At 42.0% G+C, this 18,856-nt stretch overlaps 1 protein-coding gene across 1 annotated transcript in view; it reads right to left on the bottom strand.

Moving 5' to 3' along the window:
* LOC139377498 (glutamate receptor ionotropic, delta-1-like) overlaps positions 1-18,856 on the bottom strand; it is a 417,048-nt gene that overhangs the window by 46,758 nt on the left and 351,434 nt on the right. The window contains exons 8-11 of the mRNA XM_071120533.1: positions 15,570-15,689; positions 3,375-3,476; positions 3,013-3,210; positions 2,505-2,841 (exon numbers count right to left, since the gene is read on the bottom strand). Of these exons, the coding sequence (XP_070976634.1) occupies positions 2,505-2,841; positions 3,013-3,210; positions 3,375-3,476; positions 15,570-15,689 (757 nt within the window). The remainder of the gene's footprint in view (positions 1-2,504; positions 2,842-3,012; positions 3,211-3,374; positions 3,477-15,569; positions 15,690-18,856) is intronic.

The following is an 18,856-nucleotide window of genomic DNA, read 5'->3' as shown; positions in this document are numbered from 1 at the left end:
TATTTCAATTTGATTAAAACCTTTTTTATTTTTTTATTTTTTTTATATATATTATGGGCTTGGCGATAGGGTAGGTCCGCCAGAGGTATGTGACCCATTAAAAAACAAATTGTTCACAAAAAAAAAGGCTCCATAACTTTCAAGGAAAAACGGGGTTATAACGAACCATTGTTTTCCCATACAGTAAAAAGTGTCCACTTGAAATAGTGTCCAGTAGCGAAGGACCAACAGGACAGAGGCTTAAAAGGGTTGAATGGGCTCTCCGCCAGGAGGTAATACATGTAGCTGGGGGTTCAACAGGACTTGCTGACACACTCAGTTAGTCCTTTTGCCAGTCTTGGATTCCAACCAACATATCCTATCTTTTCTTCATTCAGAGGCACTTTAACTGTGTTCTTGTGAGCTTAACAAGCTTGAAATGCAATCACTATGTTACATGGACTGTATACTAGAGTTCTCAGCCTGAACCTGACGGAACCCGACGGAATGTTTGATTAGGAATCAATTCACTTGTAAGACCTGGCCGGCCTCAAATTCTGTGAATTGAATCAGGTCGGTTTCGGGCTTGCCGTGCTGTGTTGAGAAAAATAGTGTGTCCTTTTAGCTTACTCCTTCTCTCTCTCTGCTGCAGCTGCCACTAGAGGCGCCAGGATTCCAATATAGGCTGGGCCAGAGAAATCTGTGGCCATGACAAAACTTTTTTTTTTTCAGATTTTTTTCAGTGTTTCAAATTGCGATATGAATAGGGTGGAGGGCACTCGGGAGAAGGATGATCCACAAGATCACGACATGCAGCGCATCTCAGTAATCAGGAGAAGCCCATATTCCAATGGCATCTGTTAACGCCGACACATCCGAACAAAATACACCCTATGTACACCCTTGTAAACTATCGAAAGTAGACCCTTAACTGATCCAACTGTTTTGCTAATCAAACATTCATTCAAAACACAGGGCTTTTGAGTAATTTATTCAAATGGATGTTTGGCAGAAAATGTAGTTATTGATTTACTGTTTAATTTCTCAAGGCTTCTTTGTTATTTCATTTCAAAATAAAAAAAATGACTTGATTGTATTTAAAGTTCTGAATGACTCGTGTGCTGTGTCATGATGTAATGATTGATTGATTATATTGAAGTAGGCTAAGTTACGTTAAGACAAATAAAACAGGACACGCTCGTACAGCTCGACGGTGGATAAATGAAGGCTAATACAGGAGTCAATAGCAAAATAATACACTTGATTTCCTCTACATTATTTCACCAGTGATCGGTGATCTGATCAGTGATAGATGAGCAAACAAGTAAATCAGCTACCACCTTCACTTGCACACCCGAAAAATCAACAAACCAAATATACAGACGGAGATTCAGTAAAGCAAAATCACATTGATTGATTATCAGACGAGTCACAGGCTTTCGGTTGAGAGTTGGACAGCCTACTACGCGACTGAAGAGCAAAATCCACTTGTTAAACTACATAACATGATAGCATTATGTTCTGATCAGCTAATATATGAGCAAAGTAGAATAAAGATGATCATGAGCACTCACCTCAACTTAGCTGACATTTCCCAACCTAATTCTTAACAAATATCCAAACGGAAATTCTGTGAAAAAAATCGGACATTGATTGATTTATCAAGACAAGTCCCCGTCTTGAAGCAGCGCGGCAGTGCTGTCCCAATCAAAACGGTGCTGAAATGATCATCTAGGTGACCACACATGACCTGCTTTAAATTAGTATTACAATTGACTTTGGGAGTTTCAGTGAAAGCAAGAATTTGAAACATGCCTTCAATTGCATAAGTTTACTTCATACCAATATGTTCGTAATTCAGCCAATCATAACTAAGAGTTTTCCACTCTGCGCTTTTTCTAGGCCCAAGGGCTTTCTCCTCGTCTCCTCGTCTCCTCACTCCGATGCCGCCCACCTCCGCCGCATTACTCTCAACACCAGTTTAAATCAATATACTGTTTTCTAGAAATCTCTATTTTTTTGGTGTTCGGGCTCATTTAATTTCTGTGATGATGTACCGGGCCTGGGTTCCTGGCTTCAGCTCACCGGGCTTGAGTTGGACCGAGCTCAAATTTTCAGGTCCAATGAGAACTCTACTGTACAAATGTGTGTGACATGTATGAGGCAGCAACATAAGCTCAGAAACAGCTGTGTGGACTTTTTCATGGCATATGCAACTTTATGGATGGAATTGTAACGCATAGGATCACTTTCATTACCTAAATCGGCTTGATGTTGATCCGTGCATTAGAAAGTAAAAGCATCTTATCATAAATAGTTCATAAAGTCACAGAATATTTTTTTATGAATCATGCATTTTTAAATGTTTCCCACGAATAACACATACAGTACAGGCACATGAACATTTATGTTTCCCATTAAATATTTGATGCGTACAAATTACATTATTTGTTTTCTACTATAAAATGGCCTATGTTGCCTTAGATAAAAGCTAAATGAGTATGTAGGAGAGTTGTTAGTCCTACCTTGCTGTACAAAGGCTCCATAGACTATCCAGATAGCACTGTACAGGGAGTTGGACGCCTGTGTGCCGGGCTGCTGGTGTGGCACTGGAGGATTCTGGGTTCTCAGTGACTGCATCTTGCTTAGCAGGAAGATGAGAACTCCCACCACGGGGATGGCTGCAGCGATACACCCCCACACGGCCAGGTCAAACGGAGCGAACAGTGAGAAGATGTTGATCTTCTCCTCTGGTTTCCTCAGCAGGATCCCCACAGAGTAGTCCATGTAGCGCTTACTGAAGTCCACCGCACTCTCCCGCTCTGGAGTGATGGTAATGGCTGACACGGCCAGGTCAGCTCTCTACGGGGACAGACAGAGAAGAATGATAGCAAACATCCCCCGGTCAGTCAGGGACGAGTTGGGACTGAAACCATGTTGAAACTGTGTTGGTTAATGGTCTCCAATGGCATTCTTTTCCTTGGGGTAACGTGGCAGGTTGGAAGGTTACACGGGCCAAATAGAAAGCCTTACTTTGTTTATAAGCTCCCCGATCATTCCATTCCAGGAGCCATTAGGCAGCTGCGAGCCGTACTTGCTGTCGGCCACCTGGTAGATCTCGTACTTGAAGCCCAGGATCTTGGCCAAGGCGTCGAGCACGTCGATGGAGAAGCCTTTGTACCGCTTGGGCTGACCAAGGATGTTCTCAGCCACCATGACGAAGGGATCCTCCTATACCAAATCAAACACAATATCACACCAAAAAGGTTACATGAATTCAGGTGAATGTGCTGAATCAAATACTTATGTTTTCGGCAGCAGTGTTCTACACATGCGGAACCCCATTGATCATGTTTGCAATTCACAGCACAACACAGTCACAAGTTGTTCCTTACCAGTAGTGTTACTACTTTGACCGTCACTCCTTGCATGCCGTTCTCAATGCGACTCTCCTTCAGGCTCCCATTCAGACCATGGACTGAGTCCCACGTAGCCAGCTAAGAGAGAGAAGAGAGAGACAGAGAGATTGAGACTTTCATAAATGTGTGTCGATAACAAGTGTTCAATTATGTTTTTCCCAGAAAAGAGAGCAATCTCTCCATGACCTAGTTCTATCTTTCAGGCTGTCAATCACACAGAATTACCCACCAAAATCCATCTCCACCAGACACCTTTTGATATGCCAACCAAAGAAAAGCTGATATTAAAGCCCCTTAAAGATTCCCCAGTAATTAATTTCGTAATATGAAAAGGGCATCGTCGACTACTAATTTAATCCATTTACGTGTTTTTTGGAGGTGGCCAGTGAGTGATAGATAGATAGAAGGGGGGGGGGGGGGGGGGGGGACGGTTACCTTGGTAACAGCTGACTGAGGTAGAGCCATGCTAATGCACAGAGTTATAGTTAAAGAAGAAAAAAATCAACTAAATATATTTCCCTCTCTTGATCTACGCTAGAGTGTGTGTGTGTGTGTGTGTGTGTGTGTGTGTGTGTGTGTGTGTGTGTGTGTGTGTGTACTGCAACCATGTTTGATCCTGGTGAGAAATCTGCTTTGCTCAGGTGGCCTATCGCAGTCCACCGTCAAGGCTGCTTCATTGATTACTTGATATGACATTTGTGTTTCTGACAGCATGGCCAGGTGGACAAGTCCTCTGGCTGAAATCAAACACAAACAGAGAGGATTGGGCTCACTGGTCAAACCGTTCGGTCAGTTGAAACTGTACAGACCACCTCCATACGCTGCGTATACCAAACGTTAGGAACATCTTCCTGATATTGAGTTGGCACCTACTACCATACACCGTTCAAAGACACTTAAACTTTTTGACTTGCCAATCCACCCTCTGAACGGCACACGTGCACAATCCATCTCTCAATTGTCTCAAGGCTTAAAAATCATTCTTTAACCTGTCTCTTCCCCTTCATCTACACGGATTGAAGTGGATTAACAAGTGACATCAATAAGGGATCATAGCTTTCACCTGGATTTGCCTGGTCAGTCTATGTCATAGAAAGAGTAGAGTTCTAAAAGTTTTGTACATTCAGTGTATGTGTGTCATGGATACCAGATCTTTTCATGGGTTACCTACAGTATAAAGAGGTCCATTCACGGGTTGTGCGTGCGTGCGTGCGTGTGTGCGTGCGTGTGTCTGTTTGTATGCGCATGGGTGAATGCGTGTGTGACCCATCGCCACAGCAATAACAGCTGATTAAACTCATATCATTTTATGAACAATTTCACACAATGATGTGACACACATTCAAAAATCAATAAACACAATCCAGCCCAATAAAACGGTTCACTTTCGTTTGAAAGAATGCTTACACATGACCAGATTTCGAAGATTAACCCTCAGATTTAATAACAGTTCATTTCCAATTTAATCTTCAGCCTAACGTCATTATTACGCTATTAAACGGACCACGTAGGATAATTGTTATTTTACAGCACTTCCAAGCATAGAGGCATGCAGTACACAAACATAAACAAGCATAGGGCGATACAAACACACATACACTCAGTTATAAGCCCTACGCATGCAGTCACTCTACAGATGTTTACTGAACTACACCCAGTGTACAACACATTGACATCAATGACATAGGCTGACCAGAGGAATCCAGGTGAAAGCTATGATCCCTTGTCAATGTCACTTTAATCCACTTCAATCAGTGTAGATGATGGGGGGGATTTTTAAGCCTTGAAACAACTGAGACCTGGATTGTTGTGGTATGCCATTCAGATGGTGAATGGGCAAGGCAAAATATTTAAGTGCATTTTGAAGAGGTTACGGTAGTAGCTGCCAGGAACACAGGTTTGAGTCAAGAACTGCAACACTGCTGGGTTTTTCCCCGTGTGTATTAAGCATTCTCCACCACCCAAAGGACATCCAGCCAACTTGACACAACTGTGGGCTGCACTGGAGTCAACATTGGCCAGTATTTCTGTGGAACACTTTCGACACATTGTAGAGTCCATGCCCCGACAAATTGAGTCTTTTCTGAGGCCAAAAGAGGTGGCAACTCAATATTAGGAAGGTGTTCTTAATGTTTTGTACACTAAGTGTATATTACAGCACAATATATACAGTTTATTAGGTACACCACCCCGTTCACAAAAATGTATCGCTCCTACATATAGTGAGTCATGTGGCCGTGGCTTCTTAAATAAAGCAAGCAGACAGGCATCGAGGCATTCAGTTAGAATGGGCAAAACGAGTGACCTTAGCAACTTTGAGCGTGGTATGCTCATCGGTGCCAGGCGCAACGGATCCAGTACCTCAGAAACGGCTGCCCTCCTGGGCTTTTCACGTATGACTGTGTCTAGGGTTTACCTAAAATAGTGCGACAAACAAAAAACATCCAGTCAGCGGTAGTCCTTTGGGCGAAAACAGCTCGTTGATAAGAGAGGTCGAAGGAGAATGCCAAGAATTGTGCAAGGTAACAGGCAGGCCACAAGCAGAACGACATCTGGGAACGCACAACTCGTTGATCCTTGTCACGGATGGGAAGAATTCAGGCTGTTCTGGAGCTGAAGAGGGGTCCGACCTGGTACTAGATGGGTGTACCTAATAAACTGGCAGGTGAGTGTACATTACCATCAATTTCACCAGTTAGTGAAAACCTCACCATGGTAACCATCTTAAATGTAAAGGATTCTATGCTTTCTTCATATACTAATGTACACCTTTTCAGCAGGATGAATGTGCCTGAGCTACTGTAGCCCCACAGGCATATAAAGAAAGGCTAACTTGGAAAACATTGCTTCCCTATGAGCAGCCTGAGCTCAGAGAGAAGACCATTATTCCGATGCAGATATTCTCAGCCGTCCTCTTTGTGATCTCTAAGTCATTAGGGATTTATGTACATTAGGGCCTGCAGCAGTACCAAACACCATGGAATTGTTAAAACCTTAAGATGTCGAAACTACTATGTCAACTAATGAAACTATAACCTACTACTGTACCTCTGTGATTATGATTATGATTCATTTCTTTCTTTAATTAATTGAAACAATTACTTTCCAAGCCAGAGGCACAGGGAAAAATGATACACTAAATTAGCTGCCTTTTTAAAGTGTATCACATTTTGAGTGATTCACTTTACAAATGTGTTATTGGCACTGTATGCCCTGCAGTCACATTACAAACTGCAACGTATTCATCAAAGGAAGCGAGTTTTCTTGAAGAACAAATACATGGATCTCAGTAAACAGAAATAGCAAAACACCTATCGAAAATCATAGAGAAATCAGTGGCTCTGTAGCCTACTGCTTTAAACCCATGAATGACAGTCTCACAGCATAAAGTCAATATCTATTACAACCCCAGCCTCAAAGTCAGGCCTCAACCACAATGAAGGCCTCATAATAACGGTAGTGAGGAAACAGCATAAATCATCCAATCAGATCGCATGGGTCACTTTTCAATGGAGTTTCATATATGGCTTTCATTGTGATCCGCCATGTTGAACTTCATAATCTATATCGACCCGGGTACATTTCAATCCTGCACATGAACGGACCATGGTTTCTGACTCGGAAGGTAACTCAACTGTGATGTCGTGTCAAACTCTAGGGTCTCTAACAGCTGTTTGAACAGAAATCATGATGAACTCTGTGCACATAATGTAGAATCTCAGACATGTGCAAAGGACAGAAAATCATTTCATAATGTACCCTTATGTTTTAAGAGGAAAGTCAGTTCCGCTAGCTTTTCCAGTGCCAAATGCTTAGTGGGCAATGGTCACCATTAGCCCCTAGCATTGTACTTGACGCCACTGACTCTCAGTACGGCCATGATAGTACTCTTTCCTGTTCTACAGGAAGTCCCATATCCTCCTATTGTATGGGAGCACTCTGTTTTCTTTTTCATTTTCCTTTTAAAGGAATGGGGAAGTCCCACTACTCACATATACTCACATATTTTTTTGTTTGATTGGATAGGACAGAGGTCGAGAGGAAATATAAAGGAGAGTGTGCTAAATTAACAATGTGCTGGATTGGAACGCATGCTGATATGTGATCTGGAGGCAGTGGCTTAAGGCGTCCGCATGCTTCCAATCCGAAACAGTTCGGTAGAGTTCGTGCATGTATTATGACGACATTGTGATGCGTTTCTTTGTTTTGGACTTCGATCAGGGTTGTTCGAGCGCACACGTTTTTTTTCTGGAGACAAACCGAAGTTCGGAGCCGAAGTCTACGCCCCTTCGTTGGTGATTGGTAAAAGTAGGGATTCTTCAATAAAGTCTTTGTTGTCATTTACTGAACTGAAGCATGCTGACGCCATTAGACTGCTACCCTAGTCCACAGGGAACCCTTTCTGATCAGCAGACAGGTCAGACATACAGCCCAGACAATCAATCAATCAAATGTATTTCTAAAGCCCTTTTTAAATCAGAAGTTGTCATAAATTACTTATAATGTGGCTAGGAAAAACTCCCTAGAAAGGCAGGAACCTAGGAAGAAACCTCGATAGGAACTAGGCTCTGAGGGATGGAAGCGCATCCTGCTCTCAAGGTGGACAGCTCAATGGTGGGTCTATGCATCGCCAAGCATGCGCTTCCATCCTTCTTCCCTTTGTAAAAATGTCAGGCCTCTCAGTCATCTGTGACGCTGCTTTGAGTGGGCGACGGAGCTAAATGCCCCGCTTGCCTCCACTTCACACCTGCTGTGCCCGTCCTTTAATACATGTCCTTTCACAGAAATGATCTAAAAACTGCTCGAGGCTGAGAGGATACTGGTGTGACTATCTGTCAGGATAGCTGAACCCCACGTCAATGTATCACACGCCCGCTGGCCAACTCTTCCCGGATGATCAAAATTACATTGAGGCTTTGATGGATTACTGCTATGACAGAGAAGATCGTCTGGATGAATGTGTATAACAATTTCATAAAACCAAAAGGGGAGTTAGGAATATATTTGGATTGTTAGAAGACAGAAAATCACTCGATTTTGAGTTAATAGTTCATGGAAATAGACAGGCTACGTAAGTGTTGGTCATACTGTGTTTGTTTACAAGAAACGAACCGGTAGTGAATGATTAAATGCTTCCCTTTAGCCATGTGGCAGCGCTGCTTAAGTTTGCATCATCAGGTCCAATGTGGCTCGACTCAGTCACGCTCTGAGTCTAGGCAGAAAGAGAAAAGCACAACCATTTAATTGATGTTCTCTTCCATCAATGTTTATGAACCCCCAGCCTTCTCTAGCAGTGTAGTCAGGCAGGGCACCTTCATTTCTAGCTATAGAAAGTATAGGCTTAAATGGAATATCAACTCTACTCTCCACTTCTTTGGAAAGCATACAGAAACCACTCTGAGAAGACAAAGAATATACTGTTGATGAAATGGTGTATTCGTGTTGAATCCACTCCTGTGTATTTCATTATTATGCTGTCTCTGATCTTTGAATCTCCCCCAGGAAGTTACATCTCTGGAGACAGTTCACAGAAAAGCATTGCCAACTAAGTGTATTAATGATTAGAACGCTGGTGGTGCTTTGTTCATTTAAATGCAGGCGGGGGAGTAAAAATAACAATACCGCCACCGTCAATAGATGTGGCTTAGATGCGCTGTTTATTTTTCTCTAATTACCGCAGCACGAGTTATTGCAGATTCAAATGTATCAGAGATATTCAATATCACTTCTATTACAGTGAATTTAAAGAAATTATTGGGCTCTCGTTTATTTTCAAAACTTTGCAGACCTATCTCAACTCATCAAGAAATCACAAAATATTATTAGGGACTAACAAGTGAAAAGCAAAATCAACAATATCCCCATGTCATTATTTTGCATATATTACTGAGGATTTCTGAACAGCAAATTGTTTTTTGTTAGAGATTTAAATGGTCACGAAAGCCCTGCTTTTCTCCTTTGAAATGCACTCATTTCAGAATGACTTCTATTCAGTCAAATCCCATTATGTTCCAAATGACTGTCTGTGTAATTCAGCTCTGCTCCAGGAAAGAGATGCACATCAACCTGTATGTTTTGGTTGTCGGTGGGCAGAGCTACCACTGTAACAAGCCTATCAGGCTTCAGAGCCAGCAGGATCCCTGTAAATCTTATCAAAGCTGTGCTACAAGGCGATAAGCCCTTTTAATATTTGAAATAGCCCACTGATGGATCCCTATCTCTGTTTCTCCATTGAAAGACCATGAAGACACCTATGTACAGAGACCGTCTGACACACTTGTGCCTCCCATCACTTTCTCCCCCTCTCCTTTAACCCCAATCAAAAACGTTATCGCTGTGTCAAACCAACAGAGATTACACCTCTCTGTCCTGGTTGAGATCTAATCGACAGGCCTAGAACCACCGGTGGGATCCACTCTTGCTCTGTGACTGAGCCATGTTGTGTTGTACTATCTCTCCCAGTAGGGACTCGCCACAATGCAGACAAAAGGCAACACCGACCTATCTGCTCCACACAGCTCAAGTACACCACACTGCATTGTACCTGCTAGCCTAGTCGCTTCAAAGCACGTAACTGCGTGATGTGAATGATACACGCAATACTTGACTCACGCTGTTAGCCTACCAGTGACATCACGGCTTAATTTTTCAACAGATAAAAATTGTCTACTGTGCTCGGAGCATGCAAATTGGAGCACGGGAGGGTCGGTGTGTCAGTCCAAATCAAAGTATAGCTGGCTAGCTAGATCACAATTCACACATATCTGTCACACCCTGATCTGTTTCACCTGTCTTTGTGCTTGTCTTCACCCCCCCCCTCCAGGTGTCACCAATCTTCCCCATTATCCCCGGTGTATTTGTTCTCTGTGTTCTCTGTCTGTTGCCAGTTCGTTGAGTTTGTCAAGCCTACCAGCGTTTTCTCCTTGCTCATGTATTTTTCTAGTTCCTGTTTTCTAATTTCCCCGGTTTTGACCATTCTGCCTGCCCTGACCCTGAGCCTGCCTGCCATTCTGTACCTTGTCACACCACCCTGGATTATTGACCTCTGCCTGCCCTGACCCCGAGACTGCCTGCCGTTCTGAACCTGATGGACTCTAATTACTGACCTCTGCCTGCCCTTGACCTGTCGTTTTGCCTGCCCCCTGTTCTAGTAATAAACTTGTGTTACTTCGACACTGTCTGCATCTGGGTCTTCTCCTGAAACGTGATAATATAGAGCTGATAATTGTGCAATTAAACGCTTGCTTTGTGTATACCTTATTTTGTCTCTATTGTCACCACTGTCCAGGCTGGAATAAGGTTCAGTGAATGGGGAGATGCAGCGTGAGGTAAAACAGTAGGGAGAGTGCGAGTGTTTCTCAAATGAAAGGTTTCATGCGTTCGCCACACTCTCCTCCTCACAACAACGTACTCAAGAGGACGTCCTCGGAGAATGCACTTGGAGCAAGAGAGTATGGAGCACGATAGTATGCATATTGAGAAACACCCATTGACTGCTAAATAGAATTGAAGAGTGATCTGATTCTCTGTCTTTTTTTCCGCTTCTAGTTTCCTACCCTCTATGCGCTTGGTTTTTCATTGCAGTTGTGCTAATCCTCGTGCTGAATCATCGTTATTCTTCTGAATATATGGCTCAGGTTTTTTTTTAATCCGACTGTAATAAAGGGATAAGCATTATTGCAGGGAATAGAGAATGCGTTGGTAGTTAGTGTCATGACTTTAAAAGAAGATAACTTAGGCTAATTATTAGTGGTCAGCTCATTAACCCCTCTTCGTCTACTGCCCTGACGGCCTAGTCACAATCCCGAGAGGTTAATGACGGTAAGGAGAGAATGTTGGAGTGACGTTTCCATTTTTAGTAAGGTCTTGCCAAGCTTGGGCCAAGTACTGGGGATTACTAAGCCTGGGGAAGCAGATGCCGTATGTGTAAACATGTACTGTTGTAAACAATGTGCATCATGACGCATCCTCTGTTCTAAGTCTTCTAATTCACGGTTAACACTTACAGGGGCTTTCACCTACCTTCCTTCCTCCACTCAACTGTGGTGAGCTTGAACTTTAACACTTGGGGCTTAATGCTGGGGATTAGTAAGCAAACACATGTACAAATCATTAGGAACACCTTTCCATGACATAGACTGACCAGGAGAATCCAGGGTGAAAGCTAGGATCCCTTATTGACGTCGCTTGTTAAATCCACTTCAATCAGTGTAGTTGAAAGGGAGGAGACAGGTTAAATAATGATTTTTAAGCCTTGAGACAATTCAGAGGGTGAATTGGCAGAACAACTTAAGTGCCTTCGAATGGGGCATGGCAGTAGGTGCCAGGCACACTAGTTTGAGTGTGTCATGAACTGCGCAACAGTTTCCCGTGTGTATCAAGTTATGGTCCAGCACCCAAAGGACATCGAGCCAACTTGACACAACTGTGGGATGCATTGGAGCCAGCATCCCTGTGAAACGATTTCTACACCTTTTAGCCCACGACCCGATGAGTTGAGGCTGTTCTGAGGTGCAAAAGGGGGTGCAACTCAATATCAGGAAGGTTTTCCTAATGACTTGTACACTCAGTGTATGTGTATGTGTGAATACATATTGGTGTAAACAACATGCATCATGACGTATCATATATTTGAATAATGGTTCGTATTAAGCAAATACAGAGGTTTTGGGTGTTTATTTACACTCAACGACAATAGTGCCGAGCTCAAAGCCTGAAACGTTATACTGCAGGGTAAAATAGGATATAAAATAAAACTGTAGGTGAGAAATAGAAGGGTAGGTCAGAAATAGAACAGTCGAAATAAGAAACTGGTAGCAAAGCGAGAAATGTCAACCCTGTTGTGGTTAAAAGGGAGAGAAGTCAACAGACAGAAATAGGGACTTCACATCTCAATCTCCATTTGGGTCTAATCTATGGAGACGTTTCATCGGAGCGAAGCGTTTGCTTTGTGAAAAATAGCCTGGTAGAGGCGCCGACAGGTACAGATGGAGATGGAGATTTAGATAAAGAGAAAGTGAAAAATCAAAGATGAGCAAAATATTAAGAAACCAAACAGACATTTTCAGCTTGGAACATGTAACACAACATTAAAAACCTCTCAGTATATGTAACCACTTGGTCACGGGTTTATACCATTGTGTGTTTACAGCTCCACACTTCTAAGGTTACGTGACGGATGTCAAACAACAGACATAGGACTATTAGAATCCATACCAGAGGCAGGATTAAGTTAGCTAAATATATTCATCTCTTCTCAGGGGGTAATAGCCTAGTTTGTTGGAAAGTGGTGGAGACCGGCCCAGTAATAATGAACAACAACAGGACTGAGTGCACTTGACGTGCTATTAGCTGTCTTTTCCTTTCAATACAAGTAATACATGTCCATGGGATGAAGGGGAGCCACAGCAAAATGGTGTGTGTGTGTGTGTGTGTGTGTGTGTGTGTGTGTGTGTGTGTGTGTGTGTGTGTGTGTGTGTGTGTGTGTGTGTGTGTGTGTGTGTGTGTGGCTTATGGCTTTGGGCCCGTGGACCCTAATGGCCATAATGTGATACACTGGGTTCATAATTCAAGTTGGAATGCCGGGTGATTAAATCTTCATTACCACAGGTCTGACTCATTCCACTTCCATGTCATTTATTTGACTTATTCTCCATGATGGAAGGTACACAAACCAACCAATACGAAAAACCTATAAAATGCCACAAAATAACAAATACATAAAGAAGAAAAGCACTTGAAACCAGGCTATTTGCTAGACACAGTACTCTTCAACACTTCCCCCCTAACAATTCAAAGACGAATCGCCGTTGGGCAATGGCTGACATTTCTCCCAGTCATGGAGCATGGCCTTGTTATTTGGGGGGTCATATGGAGACGTTTACATCTGACAGGCATCCCTCCTTTTAGTTATGGCTGTCCTCTCCTGAGCAAGCGCCAGTGAAGGCATCTCAGAATAAGAGTGTAACCGCATAATACACTCTAGTCAGGAGACACAGAGGAGTCTCCCCAATGGGACAGAGGAGCAGACAGCGTCTGTGTCTCAATTAATACCCTATTCCCAAATGAGTGTACTTCTTTTGACTAGACACACAGAGGGTTCTGAATAGGACCCTTGTCGAAAATAATGCCCTATATGGGGAATATAGGGTATTATTTGAGAGACAGCCTACAGTATGTGTTTCTCCGGCCATATACAGTGTGAGCTGTGTTGACAGTGACCCTGTTGCTGCTTGTCCTACAGTTGTCATTACAGGATGATTGACACTGTACTGACTGGCGTTTGATCAGAAAAAAAGCAGGGTACTACATTAGCTGAAATAATGTGTGCAATAGAAATGCAATAATGGCACAGCAGTATAGTAGTATGTTAATATATGAGAGGCTACACATTGGTGTGTTTATGTCTTAAAGTCCCAGTGCAGTCAAAAAAAACAGATTTTCCTGTGGGTATATACACTGAGCGTGCAAAAATTTAGGAACACTAATACTGAGTGTCAAGATCTCCAACACTGCTGGGTTTTTCACACTCAACAGTTTCCCATGTTTATCAAGAATGGTCCACCACCCAAAGGACATCCAGCCAACTTGACACAACTGTGGGAAGCATTGGAGTCAACATGGGCCAGCATCCCTGTGGAATGCTTTCAACACCTTGTAGAGTCCATGCCACAATGAAATGAAGCTGTTCTGAGGGCAAAAAGGGGGGTGCAATTCAATATTAGGAAGGTGTTCCTAATGTTTCTATACTCATATAACGTTATGCATTATGTTATTTCTATTTTTGTTAAGAAAAACACATCTTAGCATATGACAATCAGTGGTGTAAAGTACTTAAGTAAAAACACTTTCAAGTACTACTTAATACCTTTTTTGGGGTGTCTGTACTTTACTATTTATATTTTCACAAACTTTTACTTCAATACATTCCTAAGGAAAATAATGTACTTTTTACTCCATATATTTTCCCTGACACCAAAAAGTACTCGTTACATTTTGAATGCTTAGCAGGACAGAACATTTTTCACATTTTCACACTTATCAACAGATCATCCCATGTCATGCTTACTGCATCTGATCTGGTGGACTCTTTAAACACAAATGTTTTAATTTTTTAAATGATGTCGAAGTGTTGTAGTTTGCCCCTGGCTATCCACAATTTTAAAACTAAAATACAATTGTGCCGTTTTGGTTTGCTTACTATAAGCAATTTCAAATGTTTTATACTTTTGATTCTTAAGTATATTTTGCAATTACATTTACTTTGATACTTAAGTGTATTTCAAATCAAATACATTGACGTTTACTCAAGTAGAATTTTGCTGGGTGTCAAGTGTGCTCCCTCTCCGGCCTCTAGGTCACCAGGCTGCTCGTTATGGCGCCCACCTGTCGCCATCGTTACGCGCACCTGCGCGTCATCAGACTCACCCGGACTCCATCACTTCCCTGATTACCTTCCCTATATATGTCACTCCCTTTGGTTCCTTCCCCAGGCGTTATTGTTTCTGTTCCTGTATCATGTCTGTGCGTTCGTGTTTCTTATTTTGTATAAGGTTGTATTTATTTATTAAAACACTCACTCCCTGAACTTGCTTCCCGACTCTCAGCAAACATCGTTACACTGGGTGACTTTCACTTTTACTTGAGTCATTTTCTGTTAAGGTGTCTTTACTATTACTCAAATATGATGACAATTTGCATTATAGAACACAGACCTACATAGAGAATTTCGATCATGCCGGTTAACCTATTTTTTTTCTTCCATCAATGTAAAAATAATAGATATTGTAGAGTATATTACATTTCTCAGTACAATTTAAAGAGACAACCAACAGTATCCTGGCAGATTGTTGTGTATGCTTTGCCTCAAGGACTGCACCATGTTCCACAGGGTTTCCACACTCCAATTTCTGTGTGCTAAGAAACCCAAACCAAGACACCTCAGAAATCGCTGCCAGCAATTTATGGGCCATAACCTCCTCTGTTTTAAAGAAATGGTTTACTGACTACTTTGTAGAGGCTTGCTGTGCTGCAATACCACTGGGTAGTACCACAGAGGTCCGTAGCTTCAGAACTGCGCAGAGGAGAACAAACTCAAAAACATCTGTCAGACTTAAAGACATCTTGAGCCAAAGGAGGAATGCACACCAGTAGCGGAATCATCATTCTCACCCTTTTCACGTCTTTTCCAAACGTCTCGCTGAAGCTGGTGCCCAGAATTTCAAACTGAACATGGGAATTGGATCCATTCGCTTTGAAATCCATTGTTCCTGTGAGACCTGTGATATGTCCCTGTGAGGAGAGAGAGAGGGGGGCAGAAAGAGAGAGATAATATTGTTTCAATTCCTAGAGTGAGGTCTCAGTGTCATGACAAGACCAACTGTCAAATCAAATGTGATTGGTCACATACACATGGTTAGCAGATGTTAATGTGAGTGTAGTGAAATGCTTGTGCATCTAGTTCCGACAGTGCAGTAATATATAAAAAGTAATCTAACAATTCCCCAACTACCTAATACACACATCTAAAGGGAAGAATAATAATATCTACAGTTGAAGTCGGAAGTTTACATACACTTAGGTTGGAGTCATTGAAACTAGTTTTTCAACCACCCCACCAATTTCTTGTTAACAAACTATAGTTTTGGCAAGTCATCTAGGATATCTACTTTATGCATGACACAAGTCATTTTTTGGGTCGGCTTCTGGGATTAGATCCACTGTCCTGGGTGGTGGTCCGAACAAAGGATTCGCTTCGAGAAAGTCGTGTGCCTGGTCATAATGTTGGTAAGTTGACGTCGTTTTTATATCCAATAGTTCTTCCTGGCTGTATGTAATAACACTTAAGATTTTCTGAGCTAACAATGTAAGAAATAATACAGAAAAAAACTAAATACTGCACAGTTTCCAAAGGAATCGAAGAAAGGCGACCATCTCTGTCGGCACCATCCTGCTTTAACAAGTCCTTTAATATCAAGTCCATAATGAAATCGGTGAACTCCCTAACATGGAACCCAAATTGGCTGTGTGCGTGCGCTATCGTGCGCTATCGTGCATAAACCGACCGGCAAAACATTTAGTCTTTCAATCACCCACGTGGGTATAACCAATGAGGAGATGGCACGTGGGTACCTGCTTCTATAAACCAATGAGGAGATGGGAGAGGCAGGACTTGCAGCGCGATCTGCATCAGAAATAGGAATGACTTCTATTTTAGCCCTTGGCATAGCAGACGCTCGTTGGCGCACGTGAGCAGTGTGGGTGCAATAATTGAATAACATGGATTTCTACATTTATTTTGCGACGCTCGTGCACGCGACGTGTCCGGTCTGGTCAGCATGTGAGCCAATTAATATTGTGATTGAATCAGTTTGCATGTTTGAACCAATGTCACTGTGCTAGGGACAGGCCAATTTCTCTGAGACAAATACAGTCAAGCCCAAAATTATTGGCACCCTTGGTAAAGATGAGCAAAAAAGACAGTAGGTGAGAAATAATCCAAATACTGAGCTATATTTTATGGAAAAGAAATTGGAAAATGATATTATTTTATACTGATACAATTGCTCAAAGAAAGAGAATTTGTTAAACGAGTAATCATTTATTTTTGCAAAATGTATGTTTGATTGACAACCCTGTTTTCAAAACCTCATCTTGCGAGGATAACGGCATTGAGCCTTTTTCTAAAATGTTTTGTGAGATTGGAGAAAACATTGAGAGTGATCTTAGACAATTCCTCCATAAAGAATCTTTCCAGATCCTTGACATCCTTTGTCTATGCTTATGGACTGCTTTCTTCAATTCAAAACCCAGGTTTAAAATGGGGTTCAAGTCCAGAGACTGATGTTGATTTTGTGGACATTTATTTGCAGATTTTGATGTGTGCGTGGGGTTATTGTCTTACTGGAAGATCCACTTACTGTCAAGTTTCAGCCTCCTGACAGAGACAACCAGGTGTTTGGCCAAAATGTCCTGGTACTGGGTGAAGTTCATGATGTCGTTGACCTTAAAGGGATAGCTCACCCAAATTACAAAATGACATATTGGGTTCCTTACCCTGTAAGCATTCTATGGACAAGGTATGACAGCAATTCATGGTTTAGTTTAGTTTAGTTTAGTTTACCTGGCACTGTTTCCACATGCTAACATTTTAGCCTCTGTGGGACAAATCCCATTCAAGTCATCATCTATAAGTGACTATGTTGAGCTTCACAATTTTAGATACATTTGGATGATTTGTACATGATGTGCGAAAAATGCTAATATTGGTCCCATGACTTGAGTGGGATTTGTGTCACATTAGCATGTTAAAAGAGTGCCAAGGAAACTAAACCAGGGCACGGATTAGTTTCATACCTTGTCCATAGACTGCTTAGAGCGGTGGTCACCAACCTTTTCTGAGTCATGATCACTTTTGCAGTCAACAAGCAAGCCGGAATTTTCCGCTCAGATCATTTTTCTTTGAACATGACTTAACAAATGTAAGCCTGTGCAACATTAACCTAATAAAAACATTTATTTAGGAATGAGGTTTGTGCAGTAGGCCTAATACAGTAGGCCTAATACATACTATTCTTGGCCTGAAATAATTAGGAAATAATTAGCTTTTTTATTTTACTGGGCTGATGGTACCTGCATCTGATGGTCAGTCTCAGTGGAAGGAGAGAACAGCAGAGGGTCTGCCTCTTTTGGTCCCTGCTCTCTCTTTTCCTCAGGTGAGACTGGGGTGTATTCATTCTGCCAAACAGCTGCAAATCATTTCGTTTTGCAACTAAAACAAGAGTTTCTATTGGACAAATGGAGGTAGGTCTCTCCCCGTTTCGTTCAGTGTGCTTCTGTTAAAAAAACGTATTACAACAGAAACGGAAGAATTAATAAACCCTGAACAGAGAGAGGGGACACCGTCTTCCACTCTAGTCGCATCTCATTATTCCTGCTTCATGCACAAATTCATGTTGATACTATGAAATGTTCCTCAATATTAAAATAGACTCGACCTGTTAATACAAATAAGAAGCACGTTTTATGTTTTGTAAAAGTGTTGACAGTGCTGAATAAAAACATTAACTCACTCATAAAAACAGCAGCTCTTTGCTATATTCTTTGACAGACTCTTTCTGGTCATGGTTTTAAACATCATGAAATTTCCCATAGGCTTGTATCAAACTTTGCTGTGGGGTCGTGGAAGATGTAGGTATGGTAATTTGGGCTTTCCGATTGGCCAGTACAGTAGGCACACTTGATTTAGCCACAGCTCTCCTGGTCAACCGGGTAAGCGGAGTTTGTTCCATCAAACAAATGACATGGTTCAAAATTTGAACACTTTGTCTTCATGGCACGCAGGGCTTCTGAATCAAGTGCACCTAATGCCAATAGCGCAATACAAAAAAATAATAAAAAAGGAGCACACAGCTTTATCATTGGCTTTTCTACAGAAACGTTTGGTGATCGGCTAGGGA

Source organism: Oncorhynchus clarkii, chromosome 20 (assembly GCF_045791955.1).
Source record: "Oncorhynchus clarkii lewisi isolate Uvic-CL-2024 chromosome 20, UVic_Ocla_1.0, whole genome shotgun sequence".
NCBI classification, from domain to species: Eukaryota; Metazoa; Chordata; class Actinopteri; order Salmoniformes; family Salmonidae; genus Oncorhynchus; species Oncorhynchus clarkii.
Note: the sequence above shows the minus strand (reverse complement) of the source record. Positions and strands in the feature narration are given on the sequence as shown.